This window comes from Mus musculus, chromosome 14 (assembly GCF_000001635.26).
Source record: "Mus musculus strain C57BL/6J chromosome 14, GRCm38.p6 C57BL/6J".
Lineage (NCBI taxonomy): Eukaryota > Metazoa > Chordata > Mammalia > Rodentia > Muridae > Mus > Mus musculus.
Window position 1 is genome coordinate 47,717,869 of NC_000080.6, and position 18,967 is coordinate 47,736,835.

At 40.0% G+C, this 18,967-nt stretch overlaps 1 protein-coding gene across 53 annotated transcripts in view; it reads left to right on the top strand.

The window, feature by feature from the left end:
- Positions 1–18,696, top strand: part of Ktn1 (kinectin 1) — an 88,291-nt gene extending 69,595 nt beyond the window's left edge. For 6 of the 53 annotated variants that reach the window (XM_030247668.1, XM_011244972.3, XM_006518641.4 and 3 more), the window contains 10 exons: positions 2,328–2,417; positions 6,102–6,182; positions 6,784–6,873; positions 7,010–7,102; positions 8,061–8,132; positions 8,358–8,441; positions 8,603–8,686; positions 12,472–12,555; positions 15,359–15,454; positions 16,287–18,696. In XM_030247668.1, the coding sequence (XP_030103528.1) occupies positions 2,328–2,417; positions 6,102–6,182; positions 6,784–6,873; positions 7,010–7,102; positions 8,061–8,132; positions 8,358–8,441; positions 8,603–8,686; positions 12,472–12,555; positions 15,359–15,454; positions 16,287–16,391 (879 nt within the window). In that variant the 3' untranslated portion in view covers positions 16,392–18,696. The remainder of the gene's footprint in view (positions 1–2,327; positions 2,418–6,101; positions 6,183–6,783; positions 6,874–7,009; positions 7,103–8,060; positions 8,133–8,357; positions 8,442–8,602; positions 8,687–12,471; positions 12,556–15,358; positions 15,455–16,286) is intronic. The other 47 variants (NM_001379493.1, NM_001347521.1, NM_001347523.1 and 44 more) reach the window with 14 other exon arrangements.
- The last annotated feature ends 271 nt before the right edge of the window (positions 18,697–18,967 follow it).

Here is an 18,967-nt window from a genome sequence, read left to right on the forward strand (position 1 = left end):
AGTTATGGTTCCTCTAATACAATAGATTCATACTTAAATTTTCATTAAGCTTTAAGTTGAGAGAGTTGATAGCTATTACTGCCAGAGGGATTTATGCCAGAGACTGTGAGGCTCAGGTCCTGTTTAATTGTGAAGGGCTCCTGTTGCATAGTCATCTCTGTCAGCAAGGGGACTCCTAGTATGGGCTTTTCAGTGTTTGGAGTTAAAAGGCTTTGTGCAAGGCATCGTTGCATCCTCTAATGTACAGGGAGCTCCAGTATGTGCACGGTGGCTTGCAGAGCTAATGAGCTGCAGGAAGCTCATTAGCGAACTGAGAATCCTTTCTTAGCATGAGTGTAAATGATACTGATTTACCAAGTTCCACAAATTGTGATGTGGCTGCATAAAGAACTGTTAGCGTTTTAGGTGTTAGAAATAGTTAAACTGGGTAGCATACTATTTTTAGATGGTTAGTTTTTATTAATGAGTTACCTCCCCCCCCCCCGAGTGTGTGTGTGTGTGTGTGTGTGTGTGCGCGCGCGCGCGCGCGCACGCTCTGTACATTTGAGGTCCTCCTGCTTCAGCTTCCCAAGTCCAGGGATTACAAGCACACCCCCACCATCATATCAGCTTCTGGAAAGTTTATTTTATTTTTTCTTTTCAGACAGGGTCTCATTATGTAGTAGACTTGGATAGCCTGGAACTAGCTAATTAGAACAGGATAGCTTCAAATTCTGCCTGCCTGCCTGCCTGCCTGCCTGTACTCTGGTTGGGTAAAGGCTTGAGGCACCAAACCTAGCCTGGGGTTACTTTTAAAACCTGGGGTTACTAAATACTTGTTAGAAACTGTAATGATAGACTTACATAAAAGGTATTTTACATATTCTAATCAATGGCAGTACTAAGGAAATAATCTAGTTTCTAACGTTAGATATTTTTTTAGTTGTTGAATAGAACCTGTTGTTTGGTTGTACTGTTTACAACCAAATTTATGTCAAATATAAACTCTAGCTAAAACATTTTATAGAATGAAGTAGCTTACGGGGCGGCTGTTGATTACAAACAATTGAGTGCTTCTGTGCTTCCAGGATGCCTCTGTTCCACAATGTCTTCTCCTTTAAGATTGCTCTGCATATCTGTAGTCAAGTGATAGAGTGATCTCTTGATTCCTTCTGAAATAGCAGTGGCCTTCCAGTGAATATACTTTGTGCAATTAGGTATATGCCTACAAGTTTGTGGACTTTACTAAATTATTGAAAATACCTCAGTAAAACAGCTATCCTCAAATATTGCCACTAATCTTTAATAATATATTAGCTTTTAGTGTGCATAAATATGAAATTTTGGTTTCTGTTGTATAAATTTAGATTTTCTTGTGATTAAATTTTTTTTACACTGAAGTGTAGGTATCTTAAACCAGTACCAGGTTTCACAGAGCAGAGCATGTGTGAGAACTGAGGTGGCGCTCTCTCTCTGCGCCCCTCCTCTGTGACTGAGTAGGAGCGGAGTGGTTGTGTTGGTAGGTTTTGCTGTACATTTTTTATAGGTGTCTTTATTTCTAAAAAAATCTTGTAGAAATACTTTGATCATTAGATTTGAGGGGATATGTGTGCATGTGATCAAATTTTGTCCCTCATTTTGACAAACATACTTCTGAACTTACAGTTGGAGTTGGAGTTAAAAATCACATATTTAGATTGAACATTAGTAATAGTTGCAATTTATAGCTCACTGTGTCAGAAGTCATCTTATTGAGCACATGGAAACTGAATTAGTGAAGAGACGTGTCTCTGCCCGCCTTCTCCCTGTGTCTACTTCCTATCACAATTGGTCCTTTCTGCTTTGTCTAACAGAAATCCTTTGTTCTGGCCTTGGAAAGCAGACTAGGAAAGTGTCAATGTTTCCTCTGTGAACCGTTGCTGGTCAGGAACCGTTGTCTCAGGGCAGACACACGGCAGTCAGGAGTCAGGGCAGACACACGCGCAGTCAGGAGTCAGGTCCTCTGAGGTTTGGCTGATGGGGAAGGGTGTTTGTGATTGAAGTGTTACTGGAATGGCAGGTCCCTTTACTTCTAATGCCAAAGAAAATTCATATTGTCAGATACTACTTTGGTTTGATTAAGATATTATTTGCTATTTATGCCTTAAGAGATTTGCAGATTTTTGTCTTTAAGGAAGTATGTTTTAATGCCTTAAAATGAGAAAAGTTGATACTTTTCAATATTAAAATAAGTTTTGAAATTTGACTTTTTCTTCCTTTAGAACTTAAAAGGTCATACTGTTTTTTAATGTTCCTCTTTGAACATTGTCTTATGTCGTAAGTTTGATCTCATCTGTCCTTTGCATTAGGAAAGACGGCAACACGTGGAAGCTATTGAGTTAGAGTCCAAAGACCTTCTGAAGAGGTTATTTCCAACGGTGTCTGTCCCTTCTAATTTGGTAAGATGAACCTCTTTAACATTTAACCTGAAGTTATGTGGGGAGTTGGTGGTAACAGCATTTGATTTCTGAATTTGGTTTGTTAGCATGCTGAACTTCTCAGTGTCTCCATAACTAATGTGCTTCTCAGTAGTCAGACAGTAACTTAGTTCAAAGCCCCTTTGCCTGAACCTGAAACTTCTGCTGTATTCTATCACACTGAATGGCTTGTAAATGTATTTGGAAAACAGGTTGGTTTGTTTGTTTGATTTTGAATGGGTAATAAAACCAATAATAATTGGTTTAAGTGATTACTTCTTAGTTTAAAAATTGTCCTTTAATGTGCTATAAATTATTTTATATATTAAAATCATGATTTTCATCTATTGTTTACCCCAAATACTAGAGTGCAGCTGGCTTGAGGTTGAACATGGTTCAAGTAGGATAGAAGAGTGACTGGCTCAGATCAGCAGCCAGTATTCCAGGGCAAAGAGGATCAGGGAATGTGCCTGAATTTCCTCAGAGGATGAGATAGGCCTTCTTTAAGTTTTAGTAAAATAATGTGTATATATACTCACAAGTAGGCAATGGAATAATGATCACAGGACCCACTTCGTGAACCTCCATGAATGCTTTTGTTATAATGACTTTCTTACCCTTCCTGTCCTTCCGAATGCGGTGGCCCTTTAGTCCAGTTCCTCATGTGACCCCCAGTCATAGCATTATTTTCATTTCTACTTCATAACTATAACTTTGCTACTTTATGATTTGTAACATGAATACTTTTGGAGATAGAAGTTTGACAAAGGACGTGCTGCCCACAGGTTGAGAACCTCTGCGTTAGATCCTCCTGAAGGAACCCAAGCATCAGAGCATTTATTGTAAAGATTTCAGCACAAGAGATCAAGAGATAATCTTTTATTTAAAAAAATATACCTTTAATTATATACATTTAATCATTTCCCTAATTTTCATATACAGTCCTCATGCTAATTAAATAACAACAAGGTAGTTTATTTTATAATCAGAACCCAAAATAAGACCAACATGTGATTGCTGCCTGCTGAGCAAGCGTGCTGTGGCCTACCCTTTTCCCTCCCTGATTTGAAGCCTAGAGGTGTCCTATTGCAGTCCCTGACAGTTTGGATTTAGCTGACTGTATTCCTCTGCCCTTTGTATAACTCATAAATGGACACCCAGACTTATCTGATCCAGCGTCAGTATTTCAAGGTAGTGGTGGGCACTGTTGTCTACATTTGTCGTGATGTCTGCTTGTCTGGGTTAGTGGAGTGATCTGCTTTAGGCTGGCTGTGACGTCCTTTGGTAGCTCTTGTGCCTGTGCTGTAACAAGACGTTGAAGTTAAGATACAGTTAAAGCTTCAAGCATGGAATGGCTCCTTTCTCCGAGGAGTTCAGTCTCCTCCAGGTGTGGGTGTGGGAGGCTGGCTGTTTTCTTTCTTTAGTTTGTGTGTACATGTGCCCTACTGTTGGCCACTCTGTTTCCCTTGGGGCTGTGGGAGGCTTCCTGGGCTTGAACAGCAGGTGATCACTTTTACCTGAGCTGAAGAAGTGTCTTGTGTTAGACAGAGAGATGATGCAGGGGAAGGGGGCTGCTAATTTATTTTCTGTCTTTTTCTTTTGTGGCCATTATCTGATGTTGTTTCTACTGTGTGTTTTATTCATTGATTTACTTAGTTTGACAATATTTCATGAACCAAGAGCACTGAAGAGCTGCAGTTTCTCTTATTCAAAAATGGCCAGCAACAGTTTTCTTTTCTTTCTTTCTTTCTTTTTTTGGTTTTTTGAGACAGGGTTTCTCTGTGTAGCCCTGGCTGTCCTGGAACTCACTCTGTAGACCAGGCTGGCCTCGAACTCAGAAATCCGCCTGCCTCTGCCGCCCAAGTGCTGGGATTAAAGGCATGCACCACCACGCCTGGCCAACAGTTTTCTTTTAATGTAACAAATTTGTTCTTTTTTTGTTTGTTTGTTTTGTTTTTACTTGATTGTTTGGGGATATGGTCTTGTCATGTTGTAGCTCAAGCTGGCCTTGAATGCCTGATTACAGGTGTGTGCCACCATGCCTGGTTTAATTACCTTCAATAACTAAACATGCATGGCTCTGAAACAATTTGTAAATCATGTAAGACATGGAAAGTATTCTATGTGTTTTGTTCACATACTTGTTTAAAGTTGATTTCATGTGCTTTAAAATACTAAGCTCTCACGTGCCACTTAAGAGATTAGTATTCTAGATTTTTAAAAAGAATTACTTAATATAGTCAGGCATGGTAGCACACAGTTTTAATCCCAGTACAAGACAGACAAAGGTAGGCTGTCCTGGTCTATATATCACGCTAGTAGGACTATATACAAGAGAAAAGAAAACAAAATTAACCTAAACCTCATTAGGATAAATTAACACAACTATTAAATATACAAGGACTCTTACAAGTTTTTATTGCTTGCTATTGCCAACGTGTATGGCAGATGTAGAGAGAATGATTCCATCTGGGTTTAGTCTGTATTGGATCCCAGTATTTGAAGTTTTAAGTAGTTTGTTAGTGTCCACTGTTTTGTGAGACTCTTTTACTCTAAATAGGGGCTTTTAAATCAGCATGGCAGTGTGGGGTGATCTCTGCCCCACCATGTGATGCTTGGAGAATATTGAGATACAGTAGCAGAACACGTTACACCATAGAGTCAGTAAACAGTTTGTTTTCTTTATTAATGAAACCAAAAATATAAGAAGAAACTTGATTTTAAAAATATAAAAACTTGTTAACAGTTTCAAGTTTAGTTAAGAAGCTTCAAAAATTTTTAATGATTTATTCTAAAGTTTCAGATAATGGCTTAAACAATATATGTATTATTTTCTTCACTTAACCTGCAAACAGAAACCAGTTTTGTGTTGTAGATAAATAAATGTGTGCTTCTCACTCCCTTAAGATTTAAAATATGCTTATAATGCATTTTTTTGAATGAACTATTTTCAGAAAGTTTTGGAGTACCTTCAAAGAATTTAAAATCTTCTGAACAGAATGCCTCTAGTTAGAATTTTTAAATTCTAAATACTTGTGTTTAGAAGTATTTTATGTGGAAAAGTTTTTGAAATGTTCCTTATTCTAGATCTTGAATTTTTACAAATTAAGCTTATTAGCCTGTTGCTCATGAATACTTCTCATAGTGTTAGGACATGAATTTTGAGCTTAGGTCTACTGCCTTTGAGTCCAAAACTCAGTTGCAAATATTTTGTTATGGATAAAAAGCACTTTATCTTGATACTAATATGCATTTAATTTCTTTGTACATTAAACTATTTATTTACTTATCTATTATTGCTGGCTATGGTTGCATTTGTCTTTAATTCTAGCACTTCCAGACTTGTGTCAAAAAGAATTGTTTGGTCTTTTTTCCCCTAAGATAGTTTTCTATATAGCCTAGGTGGCCTGAAACGCACCGTGTAACTGACGTTGGTATTGAGCTAGTTATCTTTCTGCTCTCCCTTCTGAGGCTGTGGAGCTACAGGCGTGTGCCACCATTTGGGTTTTAGTGTTTCTTTCTTTCTTTGTTTTTTAAAACTGTCTGGGTAAGTATGATGACAATGTATGTAGGCTTCTTTTATAATCATCTGATTTGGTGCTCTTAATTTTTTTTTTTTTTAAATCAGACTTTTATGGAAACCAATAACTGACCTTTCCTCCACAGAATTACAGTGAATGGTTGCGTGGCTTTGAAAAGAAGGCAAAAGCGTGCGTAGCTGGAACTTCAGACGCAGAGGCGGTCAAGGTTAGTTGACAAACTGAGAGTTGGGGCACACCAGAAGCTGCTCTCAGAAACACTGGGGTGACAGAGGATGCATTATTAGCTGTGTACTAGAAAGAATATGGTGCCTTCATTTCTAAAACTAAATGACTAGTTACTCTCATCACCTTTTAGCTTAAGTTTTCAGTGTAAGTCAAACTAAGATCTGTAGCCATTTTCACTGGCTTGCCCAGATAACCTCGGCAGCACTCACAAGCTGACTTCCTTCTTGTCCTTGGCCACCGAGAGAGTGCAGATCCCTGGTCGGTTTGAATCCTGGTGGCAGGAGTAAAGTCTTCCTCATGTGTGTCGTAAGCATTGTAATGTTTACTTATGGGTCTCCTTACATGCCGCCCGCCACATGTGCAGAGTCAAACCCTTGCTATAAACGCCTGATGACATTTGTTAGGACTTAAAAAGAGCTTCACAAGGGGACAGCATGTGACCAAAAGGCCTCAGGCTGCGCTGCTGCTTAGGATGTGGTATTCTGTTAAAAATCATTGAATCCGTTTACTACGTCATGAGATATTGAAACTAATGTGAAGTACAACCCTCTCATTTGTCATTTTTCTCTTATTCTTTGCAGGTTTTGGAGCACAGATTGAAAGAAGCTAGTGAGATGCACACTTTGCTACAGCTGGAATGTGAAAAATACAAGTCGGTCCTTGCAGAAACAGTAGGATATGGCTTGAATTACATTTCCATTTTATTTTTAAATTATTGGCTTATTTCTTCCTGGCCCATGTGATTTATCTTGAAAACAATAATTGAAAATCAAAAAAATTTCAGAACAATTCTGCCTTTGTCCACAGGAAGGGATTTTGCAAAAACTTCAGCGAAGTGTGGAGCAAGAAGAAAGTAAATGGAAAATTAAAGCTGACGAGTCTCAAAGGATGATTAAACAGGTATTTAAGGGTGGGTTTACAGCGGCTGAGCTTTCAGTCCCACCATTGTCACCTGGGAACACAGTGTAGATGCATCCTAGGCCACCCGTGTCCTACATGTGTGTGGCAGGGAAGCAGGTCTGGAGTCTGAGGTGGTCTTGATGTTGACCCATTTGAAAGTCACTCATCTGAGTGACCAGAGGGTGATGTAGCAGGCAGAGTGCTTTGTGAGTGATGGCACTACATATTCTATAGCAAGATCCAGAACCCCAGGTTCGAAACAAGCTACCCATATCATACTGCATTCCAGAAAAAGTTAAGTCCTGCTTCTGTTCATGTGACCCGTGCACTGCTGGGAAGTCTGTTTTTCTGCCATTTTCACAGATGTTGTTAAGAAATTCATGGATCTTTTGCATCGATGTGTGCAGGCAGGCTGTAGGTTGCTGGCCTTGCTCTGTGTTAATACCCTTGGAGAGTAAATATAGTGATTAGCTATTGCTACCAAAATTAAGTGATTCTAGCTGGCTCTTAATATAGGATCAGTACAAGTGGGTAGGATCTGATCATTACTTAAATGAAGTCACATGTGAGACTATCATTTTTAAGAGCTTTAATTGACAATCAGTATGGGCTACATTTGAAACCTCTAAATGGGGTTGGCAAAGGGACTTGCTCCAACCTGACAACCAGATCCTATCCATGGTGGAAGGAGAGAACTGTCCTGCAAATCGTCCTGACCCCAGATGCACTGTGGCTTGTATTTGTCCCTCTTTCAAATACATAAAAATTTAAAAAGCAAAACTAAAAACCTCCATAACCAATCCATGGCCCAGGCTAGAGATGAATATGGCCCAACCACTTATAGACCGTGCCATGTCACAACTCCGAAGCTAGGTACTCATTGGAGTGTAACATGTCTGCAGCCCACATCTCCAGTGCTCCCTCAGTGGCTCTCTCTTAATGTTGTCTCACATTTCAGATGCAGTCCTCCTTCACAGCCTCAGAGCGAGAGCTAGAGCGACTAAGACAAGAAAACAAAGATATGGAGAATGTATGTGTTCTGATACTTAGACTCGCAACCTGTGAACTTAGTCTTAGCATTATGGGTTGCTCAAACATCTGTGCTTTAAAGTTACTTTTATGTCTCATATGTTTTTATCTTGAGTAGTTTGAGTTGATAACAGCTTTAAATTCATAAGTATTCTAACATTCTATTATGGGAAAAACCATGGAAGGAAAATGTAAATGGCTTAACTGCCCTTTGTTGTGTTGACAGCTGAGAAGAGAAAGAGAGCATTTGGAAATGGAGCTAGAGAAGGCCGAGATGGAGCGATCGACTTACGTGATGGAAGTCAGAGAGGTACTTAGACATTTTTCAGACCTGCTTTTCAGTTTAGTTCAGTTCAGTTGAGACAGGACATTAAAGTAATTCTGTTTAAGTTGTTTGTAGAAGAGCTTCCGAGTAGCTGCAAAGTATGGGTTATCATGAAGACCAATCTTAAACTTTAAACTTCATTGCAGCTGAAAGATCTGTTGACTGAGTTGCAGAAAAAGCTTGATGATTCATATTCTGAAGCAGTAAGACAGAATGAAGAGCTTAACTTGGTAAGAAGCTTGTCCTCCACTGAGTGTCCAGTCGGCTCTGGAGACACGCGTGCTGGTGTGCAGGCTCCACCAGCCTTCTCGTCCTGGCTAACCACCTTTAGCTTGGCACTTTCCTTAGGTTAGAGATCATCTTCCTCCTCTGATGTCTCCAAAGATGGTTCTTCTTTTCTTAGCTCCTAATAATGGCATGTTTGGCTTCCAACTCTATTTCAAAGTGTTCTGCTTTTTTTACAACCTAATTTCTTGAACATTATTACTTTTTGGTGAATAAAGAAACAAAATTTGATAGGAGGAGTTGTAAAGATTGTCTTCTTGAACTATCATAGTTAACTAGGATTTCTAGGTTTTTTTGTTGTTGTTGTTTAGTTTTGTTTTTCGAGACAGGGTTTTCTCTGTGTAGCCCTGGCTGTCCTAGAACTCACCCTATAGACCAGGCTGGCCTCGAACTCAGAAATCTGCCTGCCTCTGCCTCCCAAGTGCTGGGATTAAAGGTGTGCACCACCACTGCCCAGGTAGGGATTTCTAGTTTTGTAGCTTACAGATGCGTGTTATTCATTCAAGACATAACCCCAACCAAAGCTAACTAGTCTTTCTAAAAGTAAATTTCAGAACATTTAAAAGTAATTTCTGTACTATTTGTTCTTTTGAGACAAGGTCTCTTATGTCGGCTGGTCTCAAACTCACAGTAATGCTCAGACTTTTAGCTGGGATTATAGATATGAGCCAGTGTTCATTATCAGTATGGAATCTAACACTTAGCAGCCCTAGCCCACAGTGACTGACTGTGACTGAACCGATCCCTTCCTCCCTCCCCTCTCCTCCCTTCCTTCCTTGAGGTTCTAGGAATTAAACCTAGGACCTCATGCATAATAGGCACATTTTCTGTCTAATTTCATCCTCAGTCCTTCTTTTTCCTTTTCCTTTTGATGTAAGGCCTTGCTAAATTGCCTAAGGTAGCTTTGAGTTTTGTAGCCCTGGCTGCCTCAGCCTCCCAAGTAGCCCCAGGCCTTAGTCTCAGCTGAATTTATTAAGATGTGAGATTCTTTGCATTCCTGTTCTTGTAATTTTTAGGGATTTGTACTGATTGCTGACATGCTGACCTGTTAGCTAGATAGTTATCCTGTTCTGTTTTGTACACTAATTTTATCCTCCTGGGATTTAAAACACTTTATAACATTAACTTAAAAAAAAAAGTGTGTGAGCATACTCAAAGAATAAAGTAAGTTTCTCGTGATTTTACATTAATGCTGCTAGTTGAGAGTTGTTTCAGTTAGCACCACACATGTACACAGAGAGCTTGCTTACCCTATTCTTTCTCATTCCTGATCACTCTTTGTTACAGCAGTTATTACTTTTTTTTTTAATTCTACTGTTTAAAAACTTTAGGTTAGCATATAGTACTGAGTTTCACCATAGCATCTTCATATATACATCTTGACCATTCTCCTCCTCCACACCTATCCCTGCTTCTCTTGTTTCCCCACCTGCTTCTTCCTTCTTGATTGGGGTATTTGGTGGCAGCTTGGCTATATAATCCCGCCTAGCCTTGAACTCCTAGCAGTCTTCCCGCTTCAGTTCACAGAGCTTTGAGATTCATTGAGATTTGCAGGTGTGCATCACGATGCCCTGTATGACAGGTGATTATTGGGAATTCGTTTTTAGAGTTGTATGAGGAATAGAGTACTGTGTGCATGCACATGCCCCCATATTTTCAATTCTTGTTGCATTTACCAGTGCTTTGTTTTAGCAATACCCATTTCCAGTGCAATATAAGACGAGTTTTCTGCATGTATTTGGTGTGTATCACACTGACTAGGTCTGTGATACTCCAAAGTTGTATGCCTATAGAATGTTTTGGAAGAATCTTTGTTTTTTGTTTTGTTTTGTTTTTTTAAGACATGGTCTCTCTCTTTAGCCCTGGCTGTCCTAGAACTCACTTTGTAGACCGGACTGACCTCGAAGTGAGATATCCACCTGCCTCTGCCTCCCAAGTGCTGGATTTAAGGTGTCTGCCACGGTTCCTAGCTTTGTTTTTGTTTTTGAGACAGGGTTTCTTTGTGTAACCTTGGCTATCCTAGAACTACCTCTATAGACCAGACTGCCCTCAAACTCAAAGAGATCAGCTTGCCTCTACTTCCCCAGTGCTGGGTTAAAGACTTGTGCCACTACTGAGCAGCTAACAGATTCATTTTTAACTAGAGAGTTTTCTTCTTAGTTTTGGTGCTTAGAGCTGACTCAGCAGTTGTAGCCTTTGTGCCAGATCTGTAGGCTGGTGGTTACCTCCATTTTGTTGGTTGGCCTGTGTTAATTACCCTTCTGCTATCAGGAGACAGCTTTAAGTAACAATTTCTGTTTTTCTTTCCTGTCTTGTGATTGTAATAGTTACTTTATTTTTAAATAAAATGAATTTGCTGGGCCATCCATGCACGCTGTTGTATGGTGGTCTTCACCAGAGAGAACTGAGCTCTCTCAGCTAAGTACAGAAGGCGGCAGAAGCTTTAGCCATTTAGTGTCCTTCCCCAAGTGAGTCGGCCAAGCGGGAATCCCCGCCATTTTAAATTCTACTGGACTTATTTGTTTGTTTTATTTATTTATTCATCTACTTCTTACCTTTTTAAGATTCCAAAAGTTTTTTGAAAGTCATGCCTGTGGTTGGGAGGCAAAAATCAGTAACACACACATACACACACACTTTTCAAAACAGGTTTCTCCGTGTTGCCCTGGCTGTCCTGGAACTCCCTCTGTAGATCACACTGGCCTTGAACTCAAGAGATCTGCCTGCCCCTGCCTCCCAAATGCTGGGATCAAAGATGTGTGCCACCATGCCTGGCATTAACTTTTTAGACAGTGTGAATAGTTTCCTTTCTATTTAATTGGAACAGTTGTGAGAAAGAGGTATTGTGCATGGACACTGGGGTCATATACAGCCTGGTTTTGACAATTTGGCTGTTGAGAGTTCTTTCTCAATATTTTTAAAAACAAATATTTTATGTCTATGAATGTTTGCATGCATGTATGTATCTAGTGCCCACCAACACCAGAACGTTGGATCTTCTGAGATTGGAGTTACGAATCTATGGCCGTGAGCTGTGTGGGCGCTGGGAAATGAACCTTTGGAATTGAACAGAGGTCCTCTGGAAGAGCAGCAGTATAACCCCTCGACATTTCTTGTTGGTGCAGTTTAGGCTAGAATGACCTTACATTGCTGTTTTCAAAGTTACTTTGTTGGGTTTTTAAACTTTTCACTGGCTTAAAGTAATAACTTTTTAAAAATTTAGATTTATTTCATGTGCATGGGTATTTCATCTGCATGTGTGTCTTTGAGTTAAAGACAGCTATATTTGGGTGCCGAGCATCAAACCAAGGTCCTCTCCTAGAACAAGTCCTTTTAAACACCAGGCTAAGCCTTCAACCACCCTCATCTCCCAATGGACTTATACAAAGAACTCTAGGTCAAGGGAGTGTTTTAAAGATGATTAGAAATTTTTATGTGTTCCTTTTAATTTGTAATAGTCTCAGTAACTATGAACAGTAACTATTAAAGGCTCTCAGTGTCTGACTCTGGTTTGGGGTTAAAGTCTTCTACACTAAACTCTAGTTCATTCTCTTGCATCTCTTAGGTTCAGCTCTGCAGGTTGGACCTCTGCTGCCAGCTTTTCTGTACCTCTCGTCAGCTGCTAGCTAATCCACTGTGCATCATGTGCATCATGGCTCCTAAGAGTCCATTCTTTCATAGCCACTCTTCATAAGCAAATAACTCAATCGTTCTGTTCCTTTTTCTACAGCTCAAGACACAGTTAAATGAAACACACTCAAAACTTCAAAATGAACAAACGGAGAGAAAGAAGGTAGCTGATGATTTGCATAAGGTAAGACACTGCTTGACTTGGAGAAAGTGAGTGTCCCCAACCCATGTCCTGCGTGCATCTTAAGCAGACACTGTAAAACCGCTCCTGTCCTTTTGGGTCCTTAGATGTGTAGGCTGCTGGTTGTGTAATCACTTTTTTGGTAAATAACAACAGCAACAGCAACAATAAAACCCTTTGACTTGTTTCCTCATTTGGAGTTAAAGTTTTTACTTTTTCTTCAGTTTTGAAAATCCTTTGAAATTATTTGGTGTGTGTGTGTGTGTGTGTGTGTGTGTGTGTGTGTGTGTGTGTGTATGTTGTATGTTTTGTTGGCATGTATGTCTGTGTGCCACATGTGTACTTAGTACCTCTAGAGACTTTGGATCTCCTGTAATTGGAGTTGCAGGTGGTTGTGAGCTACATGTGGGTGCTAAAAATTGAATTCAGATCTTATTCATGGGGTTAAAGTAAGTGAATGGTCTTCACTGCTGAGCCCCCTCTCCAGCCCTCTAAAGTTTTCAAATAAGATTTGCCATTGTCACTGTCTTAGTTAGGGTTTCCATCGCTGTAAACAGACACCATAACATGCCTTACAAAGGACATTTAATTGAGGCTGGTTTACAGGTTCAGAGGTTAAGTCCATTATCATCAAGGCGGGTAGGGTACATAGTGGTGTACATTTTAGTTTGTTTAGGAAATGAAAAAATATATAAATAATTTCAGACGTTTGTTCCTTTCAGTCAGTGTTTTGTACCAATATATGTTTCTTTTCCTTTCCTCTCTCTTCCTCCTCCTCTTCCTCCTCCTCCTCCCTTTCTTTCTTCTGTGTAGCCCAGGCTAACCTTAAACTCAGTGTTGTAGCCTGACTGCTGGACTGCAACTGTGTGCCACCATGCGGAGCGCAAATGGTTTTTTTATTCTCTTACTCAAATTGTTGATTTCTTTAGGATTGTGTTTCTGATTCTTTTCATTTGGTTAACAGGCTGTTTGTCGTTCTGATGTGCAGTGTTTTTAGTTCTTGTTGTTGTTTTAACGCAGAGCTATGCAAGTATTTGTGGGAGATTATAGTTATCAGAAAAATTACACATATCCCTTTCTTGGAATTGCATAATCAAGGATTTACATAACTTAGATTTTGATACCTATATCAATTACTGTAAACATTTAAATATTAATATAATAACATCTTTTACATTTCTTATTTAAATATGGCATGTTTAAATATCATACATGAAAGTTATTTTTGTTGTGCATACTTAGAGCTTATGATTGTTATTAATAAAAAGACTAAGAATTGAGAAATTCTTGAACAATTTCAGATTATTTAAAAACAGATTAGATGTTAAATGTGAATTCAGAAAATTTGTGTTAGAGTACCAAGTTTTTTTGTTTTGTCTTGAGATGGGGTCTCAGAGCCTTAGTTGGCCTGGAACTCTCTGTGTAGACCAGCTGGCCTCAAATGCATGCAGCTGCCTCTGGAGTTGGGATTAAGTGTGTGCCGCCCAGAGAGGACATCTCTTAAGGTTGAGACGTGTATTATTTAATTTGGTGTGTTACTTTAAGTTTTAACTTCGGAATCAAAACAGAAAAGATGTAATTTTAGTATGGCAGTGCAGTTCCTCAGACAGTATGGGTGTAGTTAAACCATGCATGTCTGTGGCGGAAGTGTCAGTGGTAGGTGACGCTCTCCTGCCTGCAGACAGTAGGAATGCTCAATTGGAATTCAGATGCACATAAGTGTGTTTTACCGAGTTAACAAACTTTGTAAACTGAAAGTATAGGCTGCAGAGATGGCCCAGTGGTTAAGAGTACTAATTGCTCTTCCAGAGGTCCTGGGTTCAATTCCCAGCAACCACATGGTGGCTCACAACCATCTATAAAATGAGCTGATGCCTTCTTCTGGCATGCAGGTTTACATGCAGATAGAGCACTCATGCATATAATAAATAAATAAATCTTTAAAAACAAAACAATGTTGGAGCCCATTCATAAAACATTTTCTGCTAATTTTCTCTAAATATGCTTTATGTTCAAAAAAGGTTCCAGATCAGGAGTTAGCAAACCCAGACTAGTTTAGGATTAGTGGTCCACACGTGATAGACTTACATGTTTCATTCAAAAACAAAAACAAGAGAGGCCAAGTATTGGTGGTGCCTACTGTAATACTGTAATCCAAGCACTTGGGCAGCAGGAGCTAGAAGATCACTAGTTCACTATAAGCATTGTCTGTCTACATAATGTGTTCAAGTCAGGTATGAGCTACCAGGCTATCTCAAAAATGCCAAACTTTGTTAAACACAGTGAAACTCTGTGGAGAGAGCTCAGTGGTTAAGAACATTGACTGCTCTTCCAAAGGACCTGGATTCAATTCCTAGCACCCATATGGTAGCTCACAACTGTCTGTAACTTCAGTTCCAGGGGATTCAACACCCTCACACAGACATATATGAAGGCAAAAAACTAATACACATAAAATTAAAATGAAATAAAAAACAAAACTAAAAACCATAACACCCATTCTTAGATGTGAGCTGTCAAAAATCAGATTGTGGGTAGGAGTTGGCAGACTTGTAGTCTAGGCTAAAACTTAAATTTACCAGTGTGCTTATTTCTAGCTTTAATTTCCTTATTCAGTTCCCATGTTTGACCTGCTGAAAATGTGCACACATATTGTTATAAATTGGTGGGAGATGTCACTGTTTTCATTTCAGTGACAAAATTTTTACATCACATGTTGAGAGGAGCTTTAATTTTGTACAGAATACATATTAAGTTACTTCCTTTGTGTGTTTTGATGTATCTTCTCCTTGTGCTTCTGTTACAGGCTCAACAGTCCCTGAACTCTATCCACTCAAAAATCTCACTGAAAGCTGCTGGAGACACTGTTGTTATTGAGAACAGTGATATTTCCCCAGAAATGGTGGGTATTTCCTTCAGCCTCAACTTTCTAGGCCTTGTAAACTCTGAAGAGCAAGCATGTTCTTTGGCTCCAAACTGTGCTTCCTTGTTTGGGGGATGGGAGCCAACTTTGGGATGGAACCCATGGCCTTGTTCATATGACACACGCTCTGCCTCACTGAGCTAACCAGCACCAGATATAGTACTCTTAACCCAAAGCTGTTTTCTCTCCCGAGGGCCGCTGCGTTCTTGCTACTGGTAGTCTCACTTTAGCTTTGTGAGGTCCTGTAGTAACTGTAGTGTGTCTATGGAGAGGTGTATGCATTAGTGCCTTGGCATTAGAGTGTAGATGGTTGACTCTGTGCCCTGCTGCTTACTAACTTCATTTGTGGCTGTCACTCTGCTTCAGTAAAGGGTACTGGCAGTGTCACCTGTCCTGTAGGGTTATTAGAAGGAACAACTGAGTACCATGGAGACCTTGAGTAGAGGGGGGTATCTCTGGCACCCAGTAAGCAGCCATGTGTTGCTCCTGGGCTGGTGGAGGCATGCTGCCCTTTGCTGGACAGGTTGTTTGTTTTGTTTTTTAAAACATAATTGTTTTCTGAAAGGAAAAAAATACATTGTTTACAACATTCACAGATTATAGAGTTTTCCTTTATGACATTTTATGCAGCATAGTTTTCTTTGGTGCCAGCTAGTTTGTGCCACTAATCTGCAAACATTTTTGTATGTGATTTTTACTGTTGCTAACTTTGTTTTACAAATGTTTAGGTCATTTCCCTTTTTTGGTTGCACATTGTTGTCTTTGTGTTTGGAGGCTTTTGAAGTTATTATCCCTTCCACCTTCTTTTCAGGAGTCTCCTGAGAAAGAGACGATGTCTGTAAGTCTCAATCAGACTGTGACACAGTTACAGCAATTGCTTCAGGAAGTAAATCAACAACTCACAAAGGAGACATAATCCAGGTGTGGGTACGGACACTCAGAGCTGCTGCTTCCTTATGCATAATGCAGTACAGATGACATTACTCACTGGAAAGTGAGCTACATGGCACTCAAGAAATGTTCCTTCTCACAAGTTCTAGGTGGCAGCTTTGACCTTTCTTGTTTTGTTCCTTTTATGCACACATTTTGAAGTCTTTTGGTTTAGAGGGAAAGAACTATAGCATAGTTACTGCAGTCTCCTGTCAGGAAGCCTGGTTGTGACATGGCTACCTGGGTTGGTCTGTTGTAGGCTGTAATTGCCTTTTAGTTGATTCTAGTCCTACTTTAGGGCAAGTATCTATGGGCATTTCCGTCTTTTTATGACTGGTTGCTTTTGGCTTTGTTTTATCAAGGTTGGACTAAAAAATAAAGTCATCATAACTTCATAATGCGAAAAGAACATACAGAATTTATTGTATACCTAAAGATAGGAGTAGTAGATTTCTGTAATTTCTGCTGATTAGAGCTGGCTTGGTGGTTGTTTTGTTTTGAGGTGACTTGCTCAGGCACTGTTTGGCCTGGAATGTGCTAGAATCACGGTGGCGCCATACCAAGTTGGTGTTTTGAGTTTCCTTTTGTAGATGACCTAAGCAATTTACTCCTTCATGTTTGAAGTGAGGGGTTTGGGTTAGGAGAAATAAGAAGGCCATCATTAGATCATGTTGTGTGCTCTTGTTGCTTACATGACTGCAGAAAAGCCTAAGTCTAGTAGCACTTAAAAATGCTTCGTATGACTTAAATTATACTGCTAAGGTGAGAACAGTTTTGAATATACAAAGAATAGTTCAGATATTTTTCTTCTGAGGCTCCTTGCTCCAAAATTATTGTGTGAAAAGGGCAAGGCAAACTGCCATTTGGAACCTATACCAATGTTCCTATGACTGACAGCCAGACAGAAGGCCAGGGGTAGGTTAGGCACATGGAGAAGTTGACAGCCTTCTCTGGTGATGTGGCAGGTACGTACCGTGGACGCTTTCTGTTCAGGAGAGCCAGCCTTTAGCCTACCTAAGTGCATGCCCTCAACAGTGCTGACTGTCTCTCAGAAGACTGGACGCAGTGAACCCTGGTCTGTCGCTACGGTCGGGACAGAAGCGCTCGCTCGGCTCAGTTGTCTGTTCTATGGAAGTCATGTTTCTGGCACTTCTCTTCCCCAGATTGGCAGATGACTTTGATTTCTCTTTTGCAGAGAAATTCTTCTCCTCGTCCCAGGGCTGCAGCCTGACTGTTCCTCTTTCAGAGCCTTTCTTAATCTTGTTTTCCTTCATGTTGTCAGTGCTTAGTTTCACTTCTCTCCTTGTGTCTATCTCTTCCTCCTGTAGTTTCTATGTCTCCTCTAGGGTACTTGCTAACGCCATTTGCCAGCATCGTGAGTGACTTGCTGACACTTCTCTGCATTCAGTAGTGCAGTCACAGAAAGGCTGGACGGATATGCCCAGTCTGCTGCCTCGGAGCTACGGAAGGGCTTAATTATTAGAGAGCTTTAAGACTGAGACTGAGTCTGACTGCCTCCTGCCTTAGACTGTGTTTGTTCTTACAGATGGGCTTTGTAAGTTTCAGCCTGGTCCACTTTGCTCCTTGGGTTTGCATTATACTGAGCAAGACCTAATAAGAGTGGCTTCTCAGGGTTGTCATTTCAAAATCTTTACCTAAAGGCTTCTGAGTCCTGAGGTGTCCTCTCGTGTGATCACCATCAGTATGAGGGGCTCCGGGTGCCACTGAAGCGCCAGGCTGGGTCTTGTGAACTGTGTGTGGGGTGCGTGCTCGTGGGTTGCTTCTCTTACCTTGTTCTAAATAGATCACTTTCTTCTCTTTTGCAGAGTGAAGTAATTGGGAAATTACTCGTTAGAAGTTAACAGAAGGCGTTGTATTGTATTTTGCCAAATTAAAGCCTTATTTATGTTTTACCCTTTCTACTTTGTCAGACACTGGACAGTTTTGTCTTTTCTAATCCTTGTTAGACTACTGACTTAAAGAGAAACACTTTAAAAAGCCAACTCTGTAGACACCTTCAGAGTTTAGTTTTATAATAAAACTGTTTGAATAATTAGACCTTTACATTCCTAAAGATGAAGTAAATGTAAACTTTTACCTTATTTTGCTCAATTAAATTGTTCAGAAGATCAAAGTGGTATAGACAATGTGAAATTTAACATTTTAATACTGATGTTGTACACTGCTTTACTTAACATTTGGGAAGAAGCCGCCTCTGACATCAACTCAAGGAAACACTTTTTGTTGCTATTATAATCAGCAAATAAAGGGACACTTATTATTCAACATGACTCACTCTGATTGTCGTTGAGTTTCAACAAGTTTCACTAGCGCTTCAGACCGCTGTTTCTAATTGCAGCCACCAAACAAGACAAGTCTTGTTGCTTCTGTAACTTCCTGACTAGACCTTTGTGTCTTCTCTGGGTCAGGACTGTGCCAAGTCCCACAGCGTGGGTGATGGCAAGGTGCAGGCGTTTGAGTCCCATTCACCGCGGAGGAGAGCTCTGCTTTATTTTTGCTGCTATTACTACTGTTTCAAGTAACACCTGTTAAGTCTCCCTC